The sequence below is a fragment of the Archocentrus centrarchus genome, chromosome 19 (assembly GCF_007364275.1).
Source record: "Archocentrus centrarchus isolate MPI-CPG fArcCen1 chromosome 19, fArcCen1, whole genome shotgun sequence".
NCBI lineage: Eukaryota > Metazoa > Chordata > Actinopteri > Cichliformes > Cichlidae > Archocentrus > Archocentrus centrarchus.
In genome coordinates this window covers 17,130,157-17,151,286 of record NC_044364.1, presented here as the reverse complement: position 1 = coordinate 17,151,286, position 21,130 = coordinate 17,130,157, and the positions used below count along the sequence as shown (strand labels likewise).

Sequence of the window (21,130 nt, the reverse complement as noted above, 5' to 3'; positions counted from 1 at the left end):
TTCTTGTTTTTGCTGCATACTGATGTGTGCACCCACAGATTATTTAAACAGCAATGACAGATATAGCCTGATTTCCAGTTCGAGTATTTTAGATCTTGGGACTCTACTTGAGTAGCTTCATATGATTTTCAATTGAAAATAATCGCTGATGATTCTGTATCGGGCTTTGGTGCAACCTCTCGCTTCATTTTCTATCCCACACAAGCCGTTTGAGCTCCTTTCACACTCATTTTAAGCCTGTCATTCTCACTTTAATTCAAGTTGAACCAGACGCTTGCTTGTTCGCAACATCTCCCGGTTCTGATTAAAGGAAGGAACATTACTGGTGTGACTTTATAAGTTATTAACACAGGATTAATTGGAACAATCTGACGTTAATCATTAGTAAAAGTTCATGAGCCCAGTTGAACCTGCAAGCGTGTCTTGAAGGGTTGTTTAACATGTTTTGCTGTCAAGGAGGAAATGAACAGAGGACCTGAATGCAAAGCATGTTAGGACTTCTGTAATGCATCAAAGTTGGCTCTGGAGCAATGCCAATGTCCTCCTTTTTTTTTTTTTTCTACATAGTTCTTGTGAAATGAAGAACATTTCATCCCATTGGCAGTAACACCTTATGTACTCTGAATAAGATTATACAAGACAGATAGGATTTAGGTGAAGGGAGGGCTAAAAAAATCTATGTCAAACTGCCAAAAATGTCTTATATCACATCAATATGAGGTTATCAAGAAAGAGACAAACAAGCCCTCAGGGTTCCAGACTCTTCATCTGAGAATATCTTTTGGAAACATTCTTAGCAGGATTTAAGTGTAAATATCTTCAAAGGTAATATTACTCAGGGGAAAGGATATTTTTAAATACTGTAGCTCAGGTGGACCAAAAACCAGTCAGGAGGGGCCCAAAGAAACATCAGAAACTTCTATCAGAAATAAATACCACCCACCTTTAAAAGTTATAACGACTTTAATTATGGAAAGACCTTCTGCCTCCATTAATGTAGCAGTGGCAGTGAATCACAAGATTCAACTGCAGGGTAACCAAACGCAAACTGGTCACAACCGTAAATACATTTTAGTCCATGTAGCCCTTTGTGACCCAATTGCGTAATTGCTTTTAATTGCCGGTAGAACTGCAACCACATAGATAGATAGAGCAATAATTCTTTTTGCATGAAACCCAGAGGGTTTACACTTACATATCATTCATTCAGCGTGTCTCAGAGCAGCTGTATCCTTCCTCTAACGGGTTTCCTGAAATCACGTAGAAATCGCTCCATGCATTCATTAGCATGTGCAGCTATGGCATTTCTGTATCTCGCATAATATGTAGATACAGAAAACGGTTTCCAGTTTCTTTGTGGGTTAGTGCACTTTTTACCTACTTTCTGTAGTTACTATAAATGTCCTTCATACATATTATTATAATTAGTTTTATAAAGATTCTATTGATGTATAGTGAGTTGAAATGTTGATGGTACTACAGCAGGGGTGCCCAAACTTGCGGCCCATGGGCCGCTTCTGGCCACACCCCCTTCTGGTCCGCGAACTGATGTCAAAAATAACATACAATTTGGCCCTTTAAGTTACTTTTTTGACTTTTCACTTAACCCTCTTAATTGGAGGGGAAGGCAAATTAAGGACCAGGACCAGTTTGCCATGGGAAACCCTACCAGGTAACATAGCTCCTGGGATCATTGGGACACACAAACCCCTCCACCACGATGAGGTGGCAATTCAAGGAGGAGATCGCCGATACCAGCTTGAATTTTACTCAGTATTGGATCAGAAAGGAAATCTGTGGTATCAAACATCACTACTATATTCTGCTGCATTCTTGGCTGCAGCATTCATCAAAGAAAGGAAAGGAATCTCTTTTTTATCATTTTCCTGCTGATTTGGATAGAAGATGACACTGGATTGCAGCAGTGGATGGGAGCCAACAGTTAACAGTAGATTATGAACATTTCATTGAAAGTAAGAATGTTAGCCAATGTACGCGATAAATTTTTATATTTAATTAAAAGAAAATGACAACTGTATGTACAGTACTGTGCAAAAGTCTTGAGCTACCATTCATTTCTCCTAATATTTACCAGGAAAATGGAAAAGCAATTTATTGAAACATACATGGAAATGCAGCATACAAGGCAAAAACAGAGTTTGTGCAATTCCATCGAGCCTGAAAGCCTCTATTTATCAAACTGTGTTATCTTTGATATTTTTCATGGATTCAGCTATAGAAATGGGAACAGATGATGTGTTTTTGCAACAGGCTGCTTGCAACAAATATACAATTCAAAATTGGGGGCTTTTTGGTCTGCTAGAAAGTTGTCTGCTATGTGTAGACACAACACTGGTTCATCCTTTCAGTTAGGTCACTTTTTTTTATGCTTGAATGAGTCATAGGTCAGTGTTAAATTATTGTTAGTGTGTCTGTCTAATGCATATAAACTTGCCCTGTGAGTCTTTTACTTCCTAAGAGAGGGTTATACACTTGCCCCTTGGTGAACAAGTTAATGTCACAAGTTTGTAAAATCTCAATACAAAAAAAAATTAAAACTAAACTAATAAGAATAAAAAAAAATACACTGAGGAAAGCAAACCCACTGTGGAAAAATAAGTAGTAGCAGAAGTTCTAAACTACTGCAACCCTGTGTATTACTAGGTTATACAATTGTATTTACAATCATGCACTGAAGAGGACAAAGGGCATCAGGACCCACCTGCGTCCCCCCTGCCTCCTGCACATTAATGCATTACAATTTTGAGGGGACAATCAAAGCACTGAATACATGTATTATTTTCATATATTTCAAGTATTTGCTAGAATATGTCTAAACTCTTTTCTTCAATTTGCCATTTTGTGTGCTGAAGAGAAACGGACTGGAAACCACACCAGCACTGCGCCTGCTGTTTGTGGAACAGCTCTGTTTTCCCCAAATACCGCAAGTCAAAATGTGCGCCGAGAACATTTCCATGCCATTCCAATAAGCACCTGCACAGCGCCTCATGCAAAATGATCATAACAAGTGTGAAAGCAGGCGAGCGCTGTGAGGTGGTAGGATTTCATTTTGAACTTTAGCCTGAATTCAAACAAAAAACATAAAGATGGCGGAAAAAGGTCCTACTGACGCAAACATACCCGCTGATGATGATGCTGTCGTCAAACAGATAGACTTTGATGTGCTGGACTCCGATGGTCTCATTGAAGCGCTGCGGGACCAGCAGCCGCAGCAGCCCCCTCAGGTCTGGAGTGTGGTACAGAGACACCCTCATCTGAGATGTGAAGCGCTGCAGCAGAGGGAGCAGCATGGTCCTTGAGTTAATCTTCCCTGCACGTGAAACACAGTCACATAAATACACTCAGGATGATGAGCAAAGTGCTCTGCACTAACTAACTACAAAAAAGGTCCCAGGGAAAACGGCAACAACCTCGTGATCCGCGTGTGTAGTCCAGCAATATGGAAACTTTCAGGTCTGGAGAACGGCTGTTGTCCTGGGAACGTTGGAGCGCTTCCTCCATACAGTCCACCTTTAAAAAACAAAGTGCAGTTAAAATAATTCTGCACCACCTGAGCATCTAATTCCTTTAAGACAGACTTTAACATGTGACTGAGGGTTGTAGACTTTGTAAGGGGTTGTAATCTGTCATTTCAGTGTGGTATTGATGCTGATTACTGTCATTTTTGTGGTGGGGTTCATAATTTCTAATCATTAGTGAGGTTGTATTTCTTAACACCCACTGCAGTTATCTATGTTAGGAAAGTTAGACTACCAAAGGCTCCCACTGGCCTGTGAGCCAGACAGATGCTGTAAGGCTACTGATTTCACAATACAGTAAAAAAAAAAAAAAAAGAAAAAAAGGAATAACCTGAAGAATTTATCATCAAGGATGAGAAGTATCCCAAACTTATGCAACCAGAAAATGTGATTTTGGCTTTGGAAAATTCTCCTTTGGGATCTTGACAATCCAAAAAAATTATTTATGTTTTTCAGCAAAACATAATATTAGGGTTAAAGTGCTTCCAATCACTGATGATTTGGGTATCATAGCATTAAAATGCAGACACTTCAGTCAGAGCTTTGTGTAATGTGTAACACCAGTAAATCCCTGATGTAGCCTCGAGCTGTTATCCTCAAAGTGTGGGATTAGATGTGGTAACCTTACTTCTTAACGCCCACAGAATTCTGTTATTTTAACATCTGCTGCTGTGTTCACACAAAACGATTCCCTGCATTATGGGAAATCCTCCTTGTGAGGATTTGTTGGTAAAGAGTTTCATCACAATTGACTGTAAACTGATTATCTTTGGGTTTGAAGCTGTTTATCAGATGAAATAAAGTATTTAGAGTATGCCTTCCTGCTCAGGGCTCCCATGAAAAAGATTTGAATCTCAAAGGATTTCCTGGCTAAATAAAGGTTAAAATTAAAAAAAAAAAATACAAATAAAAAGGACATGCCTTTGGGGTCTGGAAAATCAGATTATTTTACACAGCTTTTGAAACAACAGAAAACTATTAAAAGGTAAAGTATAAATTAGTGTAAACTAATGGCAAAAGTCATTTGTTAAGTGGGATTCAAATCAACCCTGTGGGACAGACACAGACTTTTATCCAATCACCGCGAAGAAAGAAGGGAAGACTCATCATGGCTGAACTGCAGCTTAGCTTGTCACCATCTCTTTTTGCTGTATAGCATGTCCAATGGGAAATACTACAATGGCTTCACTCTGCAATTAATTCTGCATGAGACTGAGCCACCCCTATAGCACCAATTCACAACAACAGTCGCCTCAAGGTGCTTTGTATTGTAAGATAAAGATATTAGAAATAAATCCCAACAATCACCCGACTCCCTGTGAGCAACAACTTGGCAACAGCGGGAAGAAAAACTCCCTTTAACAGGAAGAAACCTCCAGCGTAACCAGCCTCAGAGCGGGGCAGCCATTCCCTGTGACCAGCTGGGGGAAGAGGAAAGAGAAGAGAGCAGAGAGAGAGAGAGAGAGAGACGGGCCAAAAGACACACTATGAGACAAAGAGCCAGAGTTTAATAAATACTAATGATTAAATTTAATTTCTTTAGGTTTAGCTAGAAAAATGGGAAATGTGGGCACAGCGATTTATTGAAATATGTGCAAACATACATGGAAACGCCATATATAAGGCAAAAAAAAAAAGAGTTTGTACAACTCTAAGCTTTAAAGTCAACATCTTGTATGACCACCAATATTCTTCAACACAGCCTGAACTCTCTTACGCAAGCATTCTTGTAATGTCTTTAAATTCAGGTATGGTTCTCCAGGCTTCCTGAAAGACAATCAAAGCCCCCCCCAATCCTTTTTTTCTCCCATTTCCAGTAAACGTTCCAAGGTTGAGATGCAATACAAAGAAACAGGTTAATGATTATTGATTAATTATGAGCATTTTATCAAACACCAGCTCCTTTTATTGTCCGTTTACTGAGCGTGGGAAAAAAAATGACTCACTTCTGCACACAAAGAGGAAACGGCTGCTCGACGGAGGACGCCACTGGTGGCAAGTGAAGTCTTTTTTTGTGGCCTGCCTGGCATTTGGATGTCTACTGATATGAAACCAGTGCTGTTTTACTTCTGCTAAATTGTGCATCTGGTGCCCAAATACAATCACAATGCGTCACCCCACAGTGTCTGTTTACATGCCAGTAAAACATTTCGCCTTTCCAGTAGAGAGCTCTTTAGGGACCACCAACACTTCCAGCTCTGGAAGTTCCTTGAGGCGTAAATCTGACAATGATCGTGAGCTCTGAGAAAGAAAAAACTGTTTATTTCTGTGAAGCTGAGTGCCAGTATGTTGTTATTATTCTGCGCAAGACTGCCCTAAATGCCTAACACTATTAAATCTAGATAAGAAAACTGTTTGAGTCCTCCATTGTTGTCATACAAATCTTAAGCACACACAGATTTAGTCCAGGCCTACAGACGCACACCACGGGAGGAGATGCTGCTCCTTCAGTTTTTTTTTGTTTTATTTTTTCTGTGGTATTTACATCTCTGAGTTCACATGGTCAATAAATAAATAAATTGCCATTTATCTCTGACATAGTCAATAAGACCCTTGGATCCTTGTGACACCCCTCCCTTAGGTCTAGATCTACTGAGCAGACTAAATCAGTGTGAGTGTGCAATCAGTTGGGTGTGGAAAATTTTCCAGGGGATCAGTGCACAGACCAGCCAGTTCATTACATTTACAACCAGCGTTATCTATTATAAGAGGAGGAAAAAAAAATGTAACAATTTCAGCAAAATACATCAAAATCAGAATCTGATATGGTCACAGGAGGGACATTTGTAACACCGGTGTGGTCGTGGTAGATGTAGTAGGGGGAAAGCAGTGAGGACATTTAAAACCTCTGTGAGGAGAAGCATAAATTAGCAGCAGATCACAAATTTGGTGCATTTTACGTCACCTTCAGTCATAGAGGGAATCGTGGCTAGAAGATGAGACCTGTATCAAAAAGCAGGTAATACGGAGATCTTTCATGAGACCCAAAATGAACTTTTTGAAGTTTCCTCTAGTGAAGTAAACCAGACATTTCTGTCCAACAGTTTTTTTTACGCCAACTTTGAGCACTAGTATCATAGGATTATATCAAATTTTCAACAGCAAAAAAGCAGCAGTTTAAAGGAAGTAGCATAACAGAAAGAAGCATTTATTACCCTGAATATTTTATCTGTTTTCTGACAATGACACCTGGAGCTGGTGTACTTTGAGGGGCCTGTAACTCGAAAAATATTCATAGCATGATGGTAAAACTTTGCATGTCTTCTTTAAATTTAATAAAGTTATTGCATATTAAATAAATCTGCAGATGCTGATGGATGTCAGGTGTCACGACTTTTCATGGACTGACCAATGTGCAGGCTATCATAGCACTACATCCTGACCAGTAACCAAGACTACCATTTATTGATTTATTTTATTCATTGTCAGTTTCCAAACCACCACCTTCAGTCACACTGTCCTAACTCTCATTCTGTGGAATCTGAGCGATATTGGGCTAATTTTATTAGTAGGTTATAGCTGTGTCATTGTCTGTCTCTCTGTGTTAGCCCTGTGATAGACTGGCGACCTCTATGAGGCGTATCAAGTCTTTTGTCCTGTGGCAGCAAGGACAGGTTCCAGTTCCAGCTTAAAATGGATAAGCTGTTAAAAAGATGGATAGATGAGAACCATGTATTATGTTGCAAATAATTGTTTACAGACTCTCTCTCTCCACCTCCACGCACTTGAATTCAGAGTTTAAACATTTTTCCAACACATGAAAAAACAAAGTTAAGATTTTTTTTTGACCCAAAGAATTGTTGCTATGCTCTTTAGATATCTAGCGTGACCATGTATTTGATTTAACCGTTAAACAAAAAAAATCTGATATTTATTACATTTTTTTTTTGTGCTAATTTTTCAGTTAGTTTACAGAGCTTATTTTTACTGTTGGAAAAAGTTTAGTTTAGCTTTCTAGCAATCTGACAACTGGGACCCTCTATTGTTTATGTCCATGTTTATTAGTTTGCCATCCTCTTGTCCCCTGCCTTTGTCCATTTCCTGATCTGTTTAAGCCAAAGGAATTGCGGGAAACCTATGGAAGGAATGTGCATTTCATTGTCTGCATGTGCAAATGTATGAAACCAATTACTCTTGCCTAAAAACTGCAAACGCCAACAACTACTAAAAGCACGCTGGCTAACCTTTGCGTATGGTATGTTAAAGATAAACATGCCCCTCAATTATCAGATTACTCCTATTGGCTGCACCACCACTTGTGTAAATACATTCTGCATGACTCAGTACCATCTAGTCTGTTTTGTACCGATCAGGGCTGCGTTGGCGTATTCAGGCTTTACGTTAAAATTACACCTGATGTTTGAATTCTTTGGTCTAAACCACAGAACAGACTCACATTTTTGCACTTCAGTTCATTGAGTCCAATTTCAAGCAAACCCAGGCTTGAAAATAAAAACATATTGACTCACATTTCTAGTAATCCATCATCCTGTGAGGTTACAGAGTTTGGCAGCACTCACAACTGATCCCAATGCTTTTAACTGTAATTAAGCATGCTGGCTTGTCTGTGCCTTTTGCTGTATTTCACTCTCTCCTCTGCTGCTTGCGCCAGTTTGAAAAAACATGAGAAACAGCTGAATATGACCATCAGTCCAGACTGTGGTTTACTTTGGGTTAATGTTGTTATGCTAGGTTTTCCAAGCATGAAGAACAGCAGGCTGTCACATGCCAGTGCTGGTCTCCTTATACCCATAAACCGTTGCATTCTGGGGTCATTCCTTGTAGTTGGTCTGGAGTACATTTTCATTCTGAACAAAATCACACTGTGGGCGTCCTGGAAGAGAAGTCTGACTCATATTTTCTGGCATTTCTGACAGTTATCTGGCACGTGTACATGCTTGGATGGTATTGTTCTCACCTGCCCAGAACTAAATTCTCCAGTGATGTGAAAACACACACGTATGCATAAACTCTACTTTTCTCACCAGCTCCTGCTCCAGCTGACCTGTTCCCAGATAGAGAGAGGCCATCACCACCCGCCTCTGTGCAGTCTTGATACGAGCCTGCAGTGAAATTGAAATAAAAAATACAAATAAGGAATTACAACACAGAATGTGAATGCAGACTATGAAGACTATGTGGACGGGAGGCGATCCGAGGAAATGATAGCCTATTCACAAGAGTTCTATTTCCTGGTAGCTGCATGCAAACACTTGGCCTGGGGCATAAGGAAAGAAAGCAGTTGTAGTGCAACCATGGAGCTGCCAAATAAGGAAAGAAAGTAATGTTTTTTTTTCCTTAAGGTGAAGGAAAAAAAGAAAGGGTCTCCAAAATTTCAGCTATTTAAGAAAAAAAAAAAAAGACAAAATTTGACATTAAGAAATCAATGTTACAATCTAAAAGTTGTTGCTGATAGTAATGAAGGTACAGATGCTGCTACTCTTGGCTTTATGGAGGTCTAGACTGAGCTTCAGCCTGTCGGCCTTTTTTGCTTGTTAGTTAACTGGTGATTCTAAAGATGTGGCTTTCTGTCTGTATGTGATAGCTCTGACAGATTGAAGGAGATCTGTCCAGCTTCTCATGAGGCCCCTTGGGTAAATGATGCACCCTCTGTTTTGCCTCTTCGCAACCCAAAATTTGGATAAACGGTTAAGAAAAACAGTCAGGTGACAATGACAGTGACAATTTTTGTAATTAGGTCACTAGGATTATGACTGGGGCTTACTGCCCTAGTAAATAAGAACCATGTATCTTGCCACTTTCCGGTGGAAGGTGAGAGGTTCAAAAGTAAATGGACAAACTAACATCATTTTAAATATCAGGACTGTTATCGATGCATGAGAGGAGCCTTGGCAGCCAATGACTGCCTGAAGTCTTCTGTAACTGAAAATCATTCTCTGTTTTGAGTGCAATCAGGTGACTGACTTGGCCTTGCATAAACAGTCACATCATCAATAAAAAAAATAGTGACCCAGTTCCACCAGAAGCCATACATGCCGTGACGTAGCCACCACCATGTTCGGCATCATGTTTTGCTTAGTGATACTTTTCTCATCATTCTGCTACAAGTTAATCTTGACCTCATTTGGCAAAAGGATGCCTTTCCCAGAACAGAGAGGGCTCTTTTAGATGATTTCTGGTAAAGCCTAATTTGGTCTTCCTGTACTTGAATGCAATCAGTTGTGCACATCTTTCATGAAGCATCTCTTGATTGTAGACCTTGACAACGACACGCCTACCTCCTCACAAGAGCGTTCCAAAGAACAGGTGTCACCTGCTCAAAGGCTCGTCAGAAAGTGTATTCATGTATATGAAAATAATCAATTAAGTGCTGAGCTTAACAGTTAATATTTAAAATATATTTTTACAGCGAATAATTGTTGTTCAATGGGTACTCAGTAGAACTGTCTATATTTCATACATGTTGCTCTGTAACATAAGGAGTCACTCATTTATGCTTCCCTGGAGGGAGGAACAAACATTTCTCACCCAAGTTATAACCCAGACAAATTCACACATCAAAGGCTGCTTGGAGTTCCCATAAGATTTTAAAAAGTGAATTTTAAATGCTTATGATTTTCTCAATCCCAGCGTAATACCCTAACATTAAAAACCTAAAATACCCAGTGTATTGTTTGTAAGACACAGATATATATATAAAATGCATATTTGAGATTTATTCAGTTTTGCTTGAATTTTGTTTTTTATATATTAACAAGAATTTCTTTATAAAGACAGTAAACTGCAATAAAAATGAAATTCCTTCTAAGGTTATTAATAACAGTCAGAGTAGAAGAAAATCTATAATCATTAATGATTTGTCTAAATTGTTGCTTTAAAGGATGTACGTCTAACTAAAAACCAAAAATCCTTAAATGATATTTTTGCACATTAATGCAGTTATGTGTCTTTGCTTTACGGTTTAAATACCAGTCAGATAACCACACAAGTTTCTCTTTGTTTGGCTACTAGTGCTACAAATTATGACTGGATCAGTATGCAGCCACAAATGAGGAAAACAGTCTTGTGACAATAAGTGACGAAACAGGAAAGAGCAGCACTTGTGCCAAAAGTGATCTAAAAATACATTCAGGTGAAACCTTCCCAGCAATGAGGAAGAGTCAACAAAACTGTAACTCTCACCCATTCGAAACATTCTGCTAACATTCTTTTAACCTCAGTAGTTTTTTCCTCATGCAAATAAACACTTGTCCATTAAAAGGTTTCATACTGTAAGCACCATTTTTAAACCTCATAATATACATTTATAGAAGTACTGCAAATATGTCAGAGGCCTGAAGGGCAGTAAAATGAAACAGGAATTCTTCCTGAGCAGAATTAAGAGCCATTTTCATCCATGCATTAAATCTCTCTCTTTCTAAGTTTAACCGTGGTTTTGCATGAGGAAGGATCCTGCTTAAAGTCACTTTCAAAGTCAAATTTCACTTAAGGTTTGTTCCTGAAAGTTTTAAATAAACAGCCCCTTTGTTCTAAGAAATATGAATATGAGTGTGGTTTCATTAAAACATAAAACTGTGATACTTTGTGCCTATTTGCACTACTGTACACAATGATATTTATATTTAGGTTTATATTTCATGCTGTTTTTATCTGTATCTTGTTCATTTAGGACTTGAGCTTCATTTGTTGTTTTTACTCACTGTGACTCGACACACTGTTTCTGTTTCTATTCTATTTCTATTCACTGAGCATGTGAAAGTCAAAAGAATTTTCTTCAGGATTAATAATCTAATTAATAATTATTCAGTAACTAATAGTCTGTGAGGTAAAAATCTGCAATTACCACCCCTATCACTGCATGTTTTCTCCAAAGCAGTCCACTTCTAGTTCCCCTCTAAAATGTCTCAACTAAAAGCAAATCACACTATAATATTGTGATGTTACCACATACTTTATAGTACAGATAAATGTCACCATTGTGATGTCACCCACTGATTTGTAAAGTCCTGTTTTGAAACTACAACTTTATCAGCATTCGCTGAGTTTGTTTTTACAAGAGGGAATTGAGCATCTGGACGTGAGGTACGAGTACCAAGTTATCAGTTAATGTCCCAGAACAGCTTCAAATTTTAAATTTGCTTAAGCAAGCTGGATCCATAAACTGAATGGTTACAATGCACAAATATATAAATATGACAATTAGTGCTAAGTAACAAACAGAAATGGAATGCAAAAACAGAGTCTTACACTAAAAATGCTTTGAAAGACACCAACAACACAAACAGTGGTGAGGGGTTGGGTTCCAGGCCTCGATTTAGCAGCAATGAAGCCACCAGTTCCCAAGCAATAAAAAGTTTAATCTTAACAAAACATGTATAGATGGATCGACTGATAGATATATTGATTATCTGGAATTAAAAGAAAAGCAAAAGAAGAAGCTAAAGTGGTTATGGAGGAGCAAATTATCTATAGACACCAAAAACATTTTTGTACCAAATTATAAACTACTTATTTTCATATCTGAAGATGGGATGCTTTAAAATGAAAATCTGTGAGCACTGACTTGCTTTTGATTTCAATTTTAAGAAGTCATGAAAGTAAGGCTGCAGCTTGATGCAGATGCTGGATTTTAGTGTGAAATGTACTTCCTGAGTTTTTTTTTATTATAAAAACTCTCTGCTTCCCAGAAGGAAACAAAGTTTGGGCATGGAGCCTACTTCGACCCAGAGATAAACTCTATTCTACACTTTTTTTCCCTTTCTCACACTGTAACTATCTGGCTGCTTTATTTGCTAACCCGAGCCACCCGGGTGCCTACCAGCAGTCAGTTTAATTAGTTAAGTTTATAACATGTTTGGTTTAAAGCCTTCTCCCATTTGTACTGGGCCTCTGTAAGTTTTTTTTTTTTTTTTTTTTTTTTTTTTTATTAGTAAGGATTTGTTGATCTGCAACAACATTTGGGCATCTCATTGAGTGCCTCTAAATCTTAGATTTAGGGACCAAAACATAACTGGGGGCTTGTCCAGGATTCGGACCTTTTTTTTTTTTTTTTTTGGCCACAGCAGCTTTATTTGCAGTAGAGGGACGACAGGAAATGGGGGAAAGATATGGGGAAAGACATGTGGGAAAATTGGCGACAGGCTGGGACTCAAGAGCATTAACACTGTTTTTACACATTGTATTTACTGGGAAAATAATAGCTGGATGCTAGTTTCCTCAAGCAGGCTGTGCAGTTATTATGGGCAACAACAATTGCAGCATGTCTGAACAATTATCCATTGTCATCTGCAGTGTGCACTCTGTAACCATGGCCACCATTTCACAGTGATACAGGTGAAAAGTCAACATAGGCGTCTCTCATGTCTTAAATTTAACAGACTAGACCTTTGTTCTCATTTTTAAAATCAGTCCTTTGTAGTAGAACCAGATAATGTGCTCTGAGACAGACCTTCATGGCTTGGTAGAATTGGTCAGGTGATGTGAGAATGTGGACATGGGAGCCTGGCACCCGGAAGGCTGGTACGTGCTCTGCCATCCATCGGAAACGGGTGCAGAGATCGTCTGTTTGTTGAGCTCCAGCTGAGCCAGTGGGTCTGGAGATGCGACAAGGAACCGGGTCAGTTTCAGCCAAAAGGGGAGCCAGAAGGAGCACAGAGGACCTGCAGGAGGCACAGGGAGCAGAGCAATAAACTGATTATATGTTGCTGATATTCTAATTAAAGCAATTTTAAAGTAATTAGAGCAATTTTCTTTCAACGCAATTGCTCCTTTCACTCCTTTGGTACAAATCAAATGTCTTCATTCAAAATCACATTGACATTCTTTCTTATTCAGTCTTTATTTTGTCCTAAAATTGTCTTAAATGTACTCCTTAAAGCAGGGGTGGTCAATTCATTTTCCCAAGGGGCCACATGAGAAACTGGGACTGTTGTGTAGGGCCACATCAATAGGTTTATAAGAGATCAAATTAATATTGAGCAGAACTTATTGGTGCAGCCCTCCACAACAGTTTCTCATGTGGCCCCTTGGGATAATTAATTGCTCACCCCTGCTTTAAAATCTCAAACATCCCAGAACCATAAAAAAATGAATGCATAAGGAGTTCTTAAAGCCGTTAAATGTAATAGTGCCCTTGGTTGTAATAACAGTACAGAAAAACAGTTGGACTTCTGAACTTAAAATCTGTGGCTTAAATGCCATTTTAAAGATATGCATAGTAGCAGCCTTCATTTTGATTACAAGATACTGGTGCTCACAATTTGCAAAAAAAAAAAAAAAAAAAGGGTTAAAAGTCAGAAGTCAAAAAATATAAAAATCAAGTTTGTGGCTACAAACCAAAGAACATAGACAGCTCAGAGCTACTGTACAGTTTCAATTACCGCCTCAATCAGCCAGCAGTTCAAGGCAATCTATATAACTCCAACAATAACATCAATAATTAATAACTAATCTATTTACACTCCTCCATATTCCATTACATTTATGTATTACAGGTGATCATCAATAGAAGAATCCCTTGTGCAAAGACTTGTAATTAGGCAGCTACATTTTCTGTAATCTTCTGTGATATATATATATATATATATATATATATATATATATATTATATATATATATATATATATATTATATATATATATATTATATATATATTATATATATATATTATATATATATATATATATATATATATATATATATATATATATATATATATATATATATATATATATATTGCAGTTCTCTTATTCCCAGTGAACTCTGCTCCCTTACCTAGCCCAGCTGTCAACCAATCAATATTTGGCAGACACATACGTCATCCGTTTCCAGCAACATGCAGTTCAGATTTCGGAGGACTGCACAAGAGCGCGTCTGTGGTGGGTGAAAACCCCTCTCCACTTGCTGCTCGAATAGAAACATATAGGCAGACAGACATATTTGCAGGACCATAACTTATGCTTACGCAGAGATGCTCAGATCTCCCTCTCCCCAGCCAACTCCTCTAGCCTTCCACAGGGACACCAAGGCATTTCCAAGCAAGCCAATGGAGCAACATGTTCTCAGTCTGCCCCAGTGCCTCCTCCTGGTAGGACAAGCCCAAAACACCTCACCTATGAGCCCACCTAGGGAGAGAGATCTCATTCTTTCAGTCACTACCCTGAGATTGTGACCATAGGTGAGGGTAGAAACATGAACTGGTAAATTATCTTTAATATAATTTACTCATATCTGTGCTTTAATAAGCATGTACAGTAGCAGTCAAAAGCTTCCAAGCTTTTGACTGCTACGACAATACGTTACATATTGTGCACTTGGACTGTACAATATTTTGGCAATATCAAATGGCACAACACTTTAACTAAAGTGAAGATTCGATAGAATTATGTTCAATTTATAGTATAAAGTTAAAATTAGTTCTTATGTTGTACGTAACAGGTTGTAGGTAACAATAAAACACAATTCACTCTAAGTGCCTGATGCAACTGTCTCATTCAGCAGCTTCTCTGAAACTTTCAATCATTTATCACAGTCTTTCTCTGAAGGTGGCCCTTATAAGTGACCTTGTTGTGCAAGCTACTGCTTCCAGGAAAGACAGTGAACTTTGATATCATCACAATGATTATGCAAGGTTGTTGACATGTTGATTAAAATATCATTTAAGACAATCTTCAGTCCAAGTGTTTCACTTTATTCAGTCTATTTGCACCCTTCCCAATAAGTTGGCTTTACTTACATTTCTCTTTTCATTGAAAAATGCATGCAATAAAGCACGCTAAGAATCTATGTGTAATGTCTTTTAATCTAAAGCACTGTGGCTAGTCATTAAGACAAGAAAAGCGCTGTGTACGTGCCAGTCCATTTCCATTCTTCCCTTTGAAAGTCTGCATGAAAATCCAGCTTTACATGTGGATTCCCAGAAAAAAGCAGTCACCGTGGATGTGCCTTAGATTACTTGTGGAGGCTATGACAGATGAAACAGGCTGGTTGTGCCAGATACCACAGGAAAACAATCATTTTGGAGGTATTGTGTTTTTGCGCTGTCTTGCAGCCACCGGCAGCATCTCAAGTGTCAATGACGTCAGAGCTTTTTACCAGCACACAAATGTGCTACAGTAAGACTTCCTGTGAATTAGGAATCACCAGGATGTTGCACCAAAGACAAAAGAGAACATTACACTCGATGAACCATTAAGTGAAATCAAGCAGAGAATTCTGCAGCAGCACAGATGGTGGCAGATGTAGCAACATCCAGAGGAACAAAAGATCTTTTAAAACCTTATTCTGAGCCAAAGTCAGTATTTTTTTTCTTTAAATCCTGGTCCTAGATGTTTGAGGCGCATGATCGCGCTTGTGCACATAACGCACCTAAACCTTTGTTGACAAGAGTGAAAACTCATGCTCGCACATCACCGTGTACAGCGTGCCTCACAGTAACCTTTATGAAATGAAAATCCCCACCAACAATCAGCTGATCGTGCTGAATGAGCACACGAACCTATATCCCTAGAACCGGATTGTTGTATTGAACTCATGTGAGCCATCACCATAACAAGTCCATAACAGTTTATAATTGAGGTCTAAGTCAGTTATGCGCCTGACTCTCAGCTACTGGAATGTCATGCCAAGCATCAAAATCTGTTTACCCCCCCAAAAAAGGAACTTATTTGTTTGTTGTGCATTGCTTTCTTAGTAGCAGACAGTATGGTATACTCTCATTGTTAGTCGCTTTAACCACTTGTCTCAAAGTTGAGATAAACTTTAACCTGGACCCCCACTTGGCATCACCGGTGGTTATTTCGCCAATTGTTGCTTGAAGTCACTGACTTTCTGCGATCTCTGCTCGCCACTTCCTGTATGAACACCCCATACACTTTGCGGTTAATTAAAAGGCACATTTCTTCTTTGTTTAACTTTAATAAATTCACTATTTCCTCAGTGTCAGCTGCAATTAACATTCAGGAACACAGATCCATGGGAACATGCAGCTGCGTGTGTGCGCTTTCTTTGTCTATGTTCGACATTCATCCCAACACTGAAGCTTTTTTGTCCTTCTCACACAATCACATAGTGTGGTCTGACAATGCAACCACATCAATTGCATTTCTTTATGTTTGGTTACGACCCCAAATCAACTACAATACATATATACGCATGACATGATTGTTTTACATACATATACATATACATATACACACACACACACTACAAAGAGTCACATTAAAATACAAAACACAGCCCAGGGCAGAGGAGGGATTTCCCCATTACTTGTGTCTGTCCGATCACTCAATCATAAACACACAGGAGCAATAAAAACCATCATGAAACATAACTTATAACTGCGTAACTTTTCCTGAATTATCTCCATCCTTTTACAGCAGTGCAAATGACTAACATTATCAAACAGAGCACATCCAGCTCAGTGATTCGGCGCCGTTATGCAACAGCTGCCAGAAAGCCTTTACAATTTTCTGTTAGTTGTAAAATACAGGACAGTGTCACAGACGAGATAAGGAACACACTTTGAAATGAATGTTCCATCTGAGCAACTTAAAAAAAGACCTTTTAACTCAGGCTACAGTCATATAAATGTCTCCAAACATAAAATAAAACAAAGTCAACATGGATCTTTTAAAAAGGCAGGAATAGGAGGAATATTTAAGTATGCTCAGTGGGTGACATTCTCTGATGTCTTCCAAATAAAATTAGCTATCTGATAACTATAACAAGGATGACGTTAACTCCCTTTGATTTAATGGAATTAAAGGCTATGTTTGTAAGGCAAGGCTTTAGCTGGTGAGTTCAATGAATAGAAGAGCTGTTCAGTTTGCTATTTGCTTGCACCACATCAATCTGATTTATGACATGTGACCTAAAACAAAAAAAAAAACAACAACAAAAACCCAGCCTCTGTCTTACTTAGAAATTCAAAACTGCCTGAGTGGAAACGTGAGTGAACGCCTTCTATTCTTAAAGGATTTTTGCATCCTCATTCTTGTCAACGGATCCACAGTCCATTCATTCAGCAAACAGGAAAAGCTGCTTTTTATCTTTTAGAGCTCATGGGACTAGATTTATCATTAATATGGGCCTTACCGTAAGGCTACATGGATACAACACTGATCTGCCAAAACACTCAACCCACTGACAGGTGAGGAAGTGAGTAATGATTACAACTAAGAGCCCCAGGCACTGACTCTGCGGATACTGATCCAACTTAACTCCAGCATAAATGGGATATTGTGGAATTAGCACAACCAGCCACAATAGACAGTATAAAAGATGGACGTAGCCACCGCCACCCATCAGTTTGGACTCCACGTTTTAAAGCCTCAATGATAGCATTTTAGCCACCACTTTGTTAGTCTAGAGGAAGCTATCAGCTAATGCCAGCAAACTGAATGCAAGAACTTAACTCTCGACAGCGAAGCCACCATTGAAGTGCCTTGATAGGTGACTAGCCAATAAACGTGGTTTCACAGCCAGATCTACCCTCGCTCATCACATCCACCGAAACTGAAGCAAAAACTTCTTGAGTGGGCTGCACCACACAGAAAGCGCTGCCCTGAATTGCACCAACACCATAAACCTGGTGGAGGTCCAGTTGAATAGCATGAGCTCCTTAGTGACAGCTGCTACTGTTGGTACACCTGTCGAAAGTAGCCTTTTCCCTAACTTTAAGGCTTACTGTTTATCAAAATGGAATGGAAATCACTCACTGTACAGTACCAGGCTGTAAACATGCCAGTTAATGCTGTAAAACTGGGCATTTTAAAAAGGGGATCTGTAGGGGATTGGCTCGCTTTGGGAACCAGCCTCAACCAGCCATTTGAGGAACTGCAGTTGTTGCCACTTGACTCCCACATAACCTGCAGCACCCAAAGGATCTGACTCCCTCAAAATGCTGCATGTCCATGGGCTGACAGGTCAGAGTAGTTTTAGGGGCACAAGGGGATCTACTGAATGGTGTTAAAATATCCTATTTCTTCCTAATTACCTTTCTATTTATTTATTATTTGTGTTTCATTTATAATGAATTTTTTATATTGCAATTTATTTATAGATTTTTTTAGATTGTATTTATATTTTATTTATATATTCAGTATTTCATTTTAAATTTAATGTTTATTTTCAAAAGATAGTTGAAATGCACTAGATTTTCACTGTTTATAAGTGCAATAAATGTAGTGTTTACAAAGTCAATGAATAATCATATTAAATAATCGTGACTTCAATATTGACCAAAATAATGATGATTATTATGATTTTTTTTTCCATAATCGAGCAGCCCTACCTTAAAGGTTAATGTGCTAAAGTGACTTGTTTCAAACAGAGGATAACCTAAGGTTCAGACCCAGTACAGGTTAAATATGAATTTTTTTTTTTTAAATTGTGAATCAACCAAAGCCACTCTAGTAAATATGAAGCTGGCTATAATACCAGGGGAGAAAAACATTTCTCTTTGGACTTGTGACAGCATGTGTGCACAAAGTCCAAAGTTCCAGCATCAATAAAAGGACAATTCCCAAACTGTTGCCAAGAAAATTTGGAAGCACTCCACTGTGGGGGAATAAAAAAAAAAATGCTGCAGGTTTCTTTTAAATAAGAGTCCATAAATGCATTCAATGTGTAGACAGGGTTGTCCACGTAATTCTGGCTATATACTGACCCAGACTGCTTTTGAGCTCATGTATAAACAAGGGTTAAATGCTGGAGATGATGCCAGAGTTACAGTTTCTTATTTTCAGAAGCTCTGCTTCCTTCTGGGAAGCAGACACTCAATCCAGGAACTACATTCCACACAAAAAATTCAGTGTCTACATCAAGCTGAAGCATCTGGGGCTAAAAAAGAAACAAAAGAAAAAAAAAAAAAGAAACCAACACAGAAGTGCTAAAAACTGCTGTTCGTCTAATTTGCATTTGAGGCTGGCATTAAAAGGCTGGCCAGGTCATGTTTGTAAATGAGAACTGGTTCTCAAACATTTTTCCAGGTAAAATAAAGGTTTAAAAAAAAAGAAATTAAAGCAAATCAATCGTCACAGACGCTCACGTTAAAATGACCAACTTGTGTCCTGACAATAAAAAGATTTTGGTCTCTGTAGCTAATTTACCCCTTCATAACAACTGTACAGGAATAATTTTATTTAATAACTCGCCTGTTTGGCTGTTTTAAGGCTTAAAGTTAGAGGCATGGCTTTGAGAGACAGGTGTTCCAGTATAGGCAGCTGCAGCAGTTAGCTCTCTGCTACATACCTGTGTCTGTAAATTATGCTGTTTAAGCCTGCTGGGCAAGCTCTGTTTATGAATGCACTTACACATTTAATTGACCAGTGTAATTTACACAAGAGTGACAAATACGGAACACATTTGAGGATCTGCACAGGTGAGCTGTTCATCCTGAAAGCTGCCATCTTTGGAATGGATAAGAGAATGTCCCCAAGCATTTAAGTCAAGAGATGCATGTAAAATCCATCTCATGGATTACAGAGAACCTGACAGAAAAGCTGCAGTATGTGAGACTGGGGAGTGCACTAATTAGATGTATTAGTGATGGGCAGGAGGAGGAGCAAAGAGCATTAGTAGATGATTTTGTGGAGTCGTCTGGGAGGAATCATCTGCTTCTGAATTTGAATAAAATCAAAGAGATGGTGATCAACTTCAGAAGGAAGAGGACGGCTGCACAGCCTGCTTCTATTCTGAGACAGGACGTTGATGTGGTGGAGGAGTAAAGGTACCCAGGCTTCCACATTAATAAAAGGCTGAACTAAAAGACCAACACAGAGGCTGTATACACAAAGGAGGGGAGGAAGCGCTAGTTGTTAACAAAACTGAAATCCTTCAATGAGTGCAGCAAAAAGATGGGCACATGCCACAAGGCCAGATAGAGGAAATCTTTTATACCACATTCTATCACCCTCTATAATACAGTATATCTGTATGACAGAGAATTATCTGCCAAATAACAATAAAACATTATTATTATAATGTTCACATACAACATTGTAATCTGTAGTGAAAGTAGGGAGCAGGTGTAAGAAAGAAGAAATGAAAGTCAGTAGAAGCAAGACAGAATACATGTGTGTGAATGACAAAGAGACGGATGGAAACATGAAGGAGTGGAGGTGGTGAAGGTGGATGAGTTGGTCAACCACTGAAAGCAATGGACAGTACACAAGAGAGGTGCAGAAGAGAGTGCAGGCAGGTAGAGATGAGTCTCAGGGGTGATTTGTGACAAAAGGATAGTAGCAAGAGTTAAGGGGAGGTTTTACAAGATGGTAGTGAGACCTGCTATGATGATTTGGAGACTGTTGCACTAACAAAAAGACAGCAGGCTGAGCTGGACATGGCAGACTTGAAGACGCCAAGATTTTCATTGGTAGTGACCAGAATACACAGGATTAGAAATGAGTACATCAGCGGGGCAGCTCAGGTTGAGCAGTTTGGAGACAAAGTTAGAGAAGCAAGGCAGAGATGGTTTAGAACAATAGTGAATTCAAATTCAAAGGATGTTGAAGATGAAGCTGCCAGGCAGGAGGAAAAGAGGAAGACCTCAGATGAGGTTCAGGAATGTGGTGAAGGAGGACATGTAGCGGGTTAGTGTGACAGAGGGGGGATGCTACAGAAAGGGAGAG

General features: G+C 38.8%; 1 protein-coding gene across 2 annotated transcripts in view; it reads right to left on the bottom strand.

The window, feature by feature from the left end:
• Window positions 1–21,130, bottom strand: part of pgs1 (phosphatidylglycerophosphate synthase 1) — a 35,276-nt gene that overhangs the window by 13,337 nt on the left and 809 nt on the right. The window contains exons 2-5 of one of the 2 annotated variants that reach the window (XM_030755104.1): window positions 12,949–13,159; window positions 8,525–8,602; window positions 3,432–3,531; window positions 3,142–3,331 (exon numbers count right to left, since the gene is read on the bottom strand). In XM_030755104.1, the coding sequence (XP_030610964.1) occupies window positions 3,142–3,331; window positions 3,432–3,531; window positions 8,525–8,602; window positions 12,949–13,159 (579 nt within the window). The remainder of the gene's footprint in view (window positions 1–3,141; window positions 3,332–3,431; window positions 3,532–8,524; window positions 8,603–12,948; window positions 13,160–21,130) is intronic. The other variant, XM_030755105.1, reaches the window with a different exon arrangement.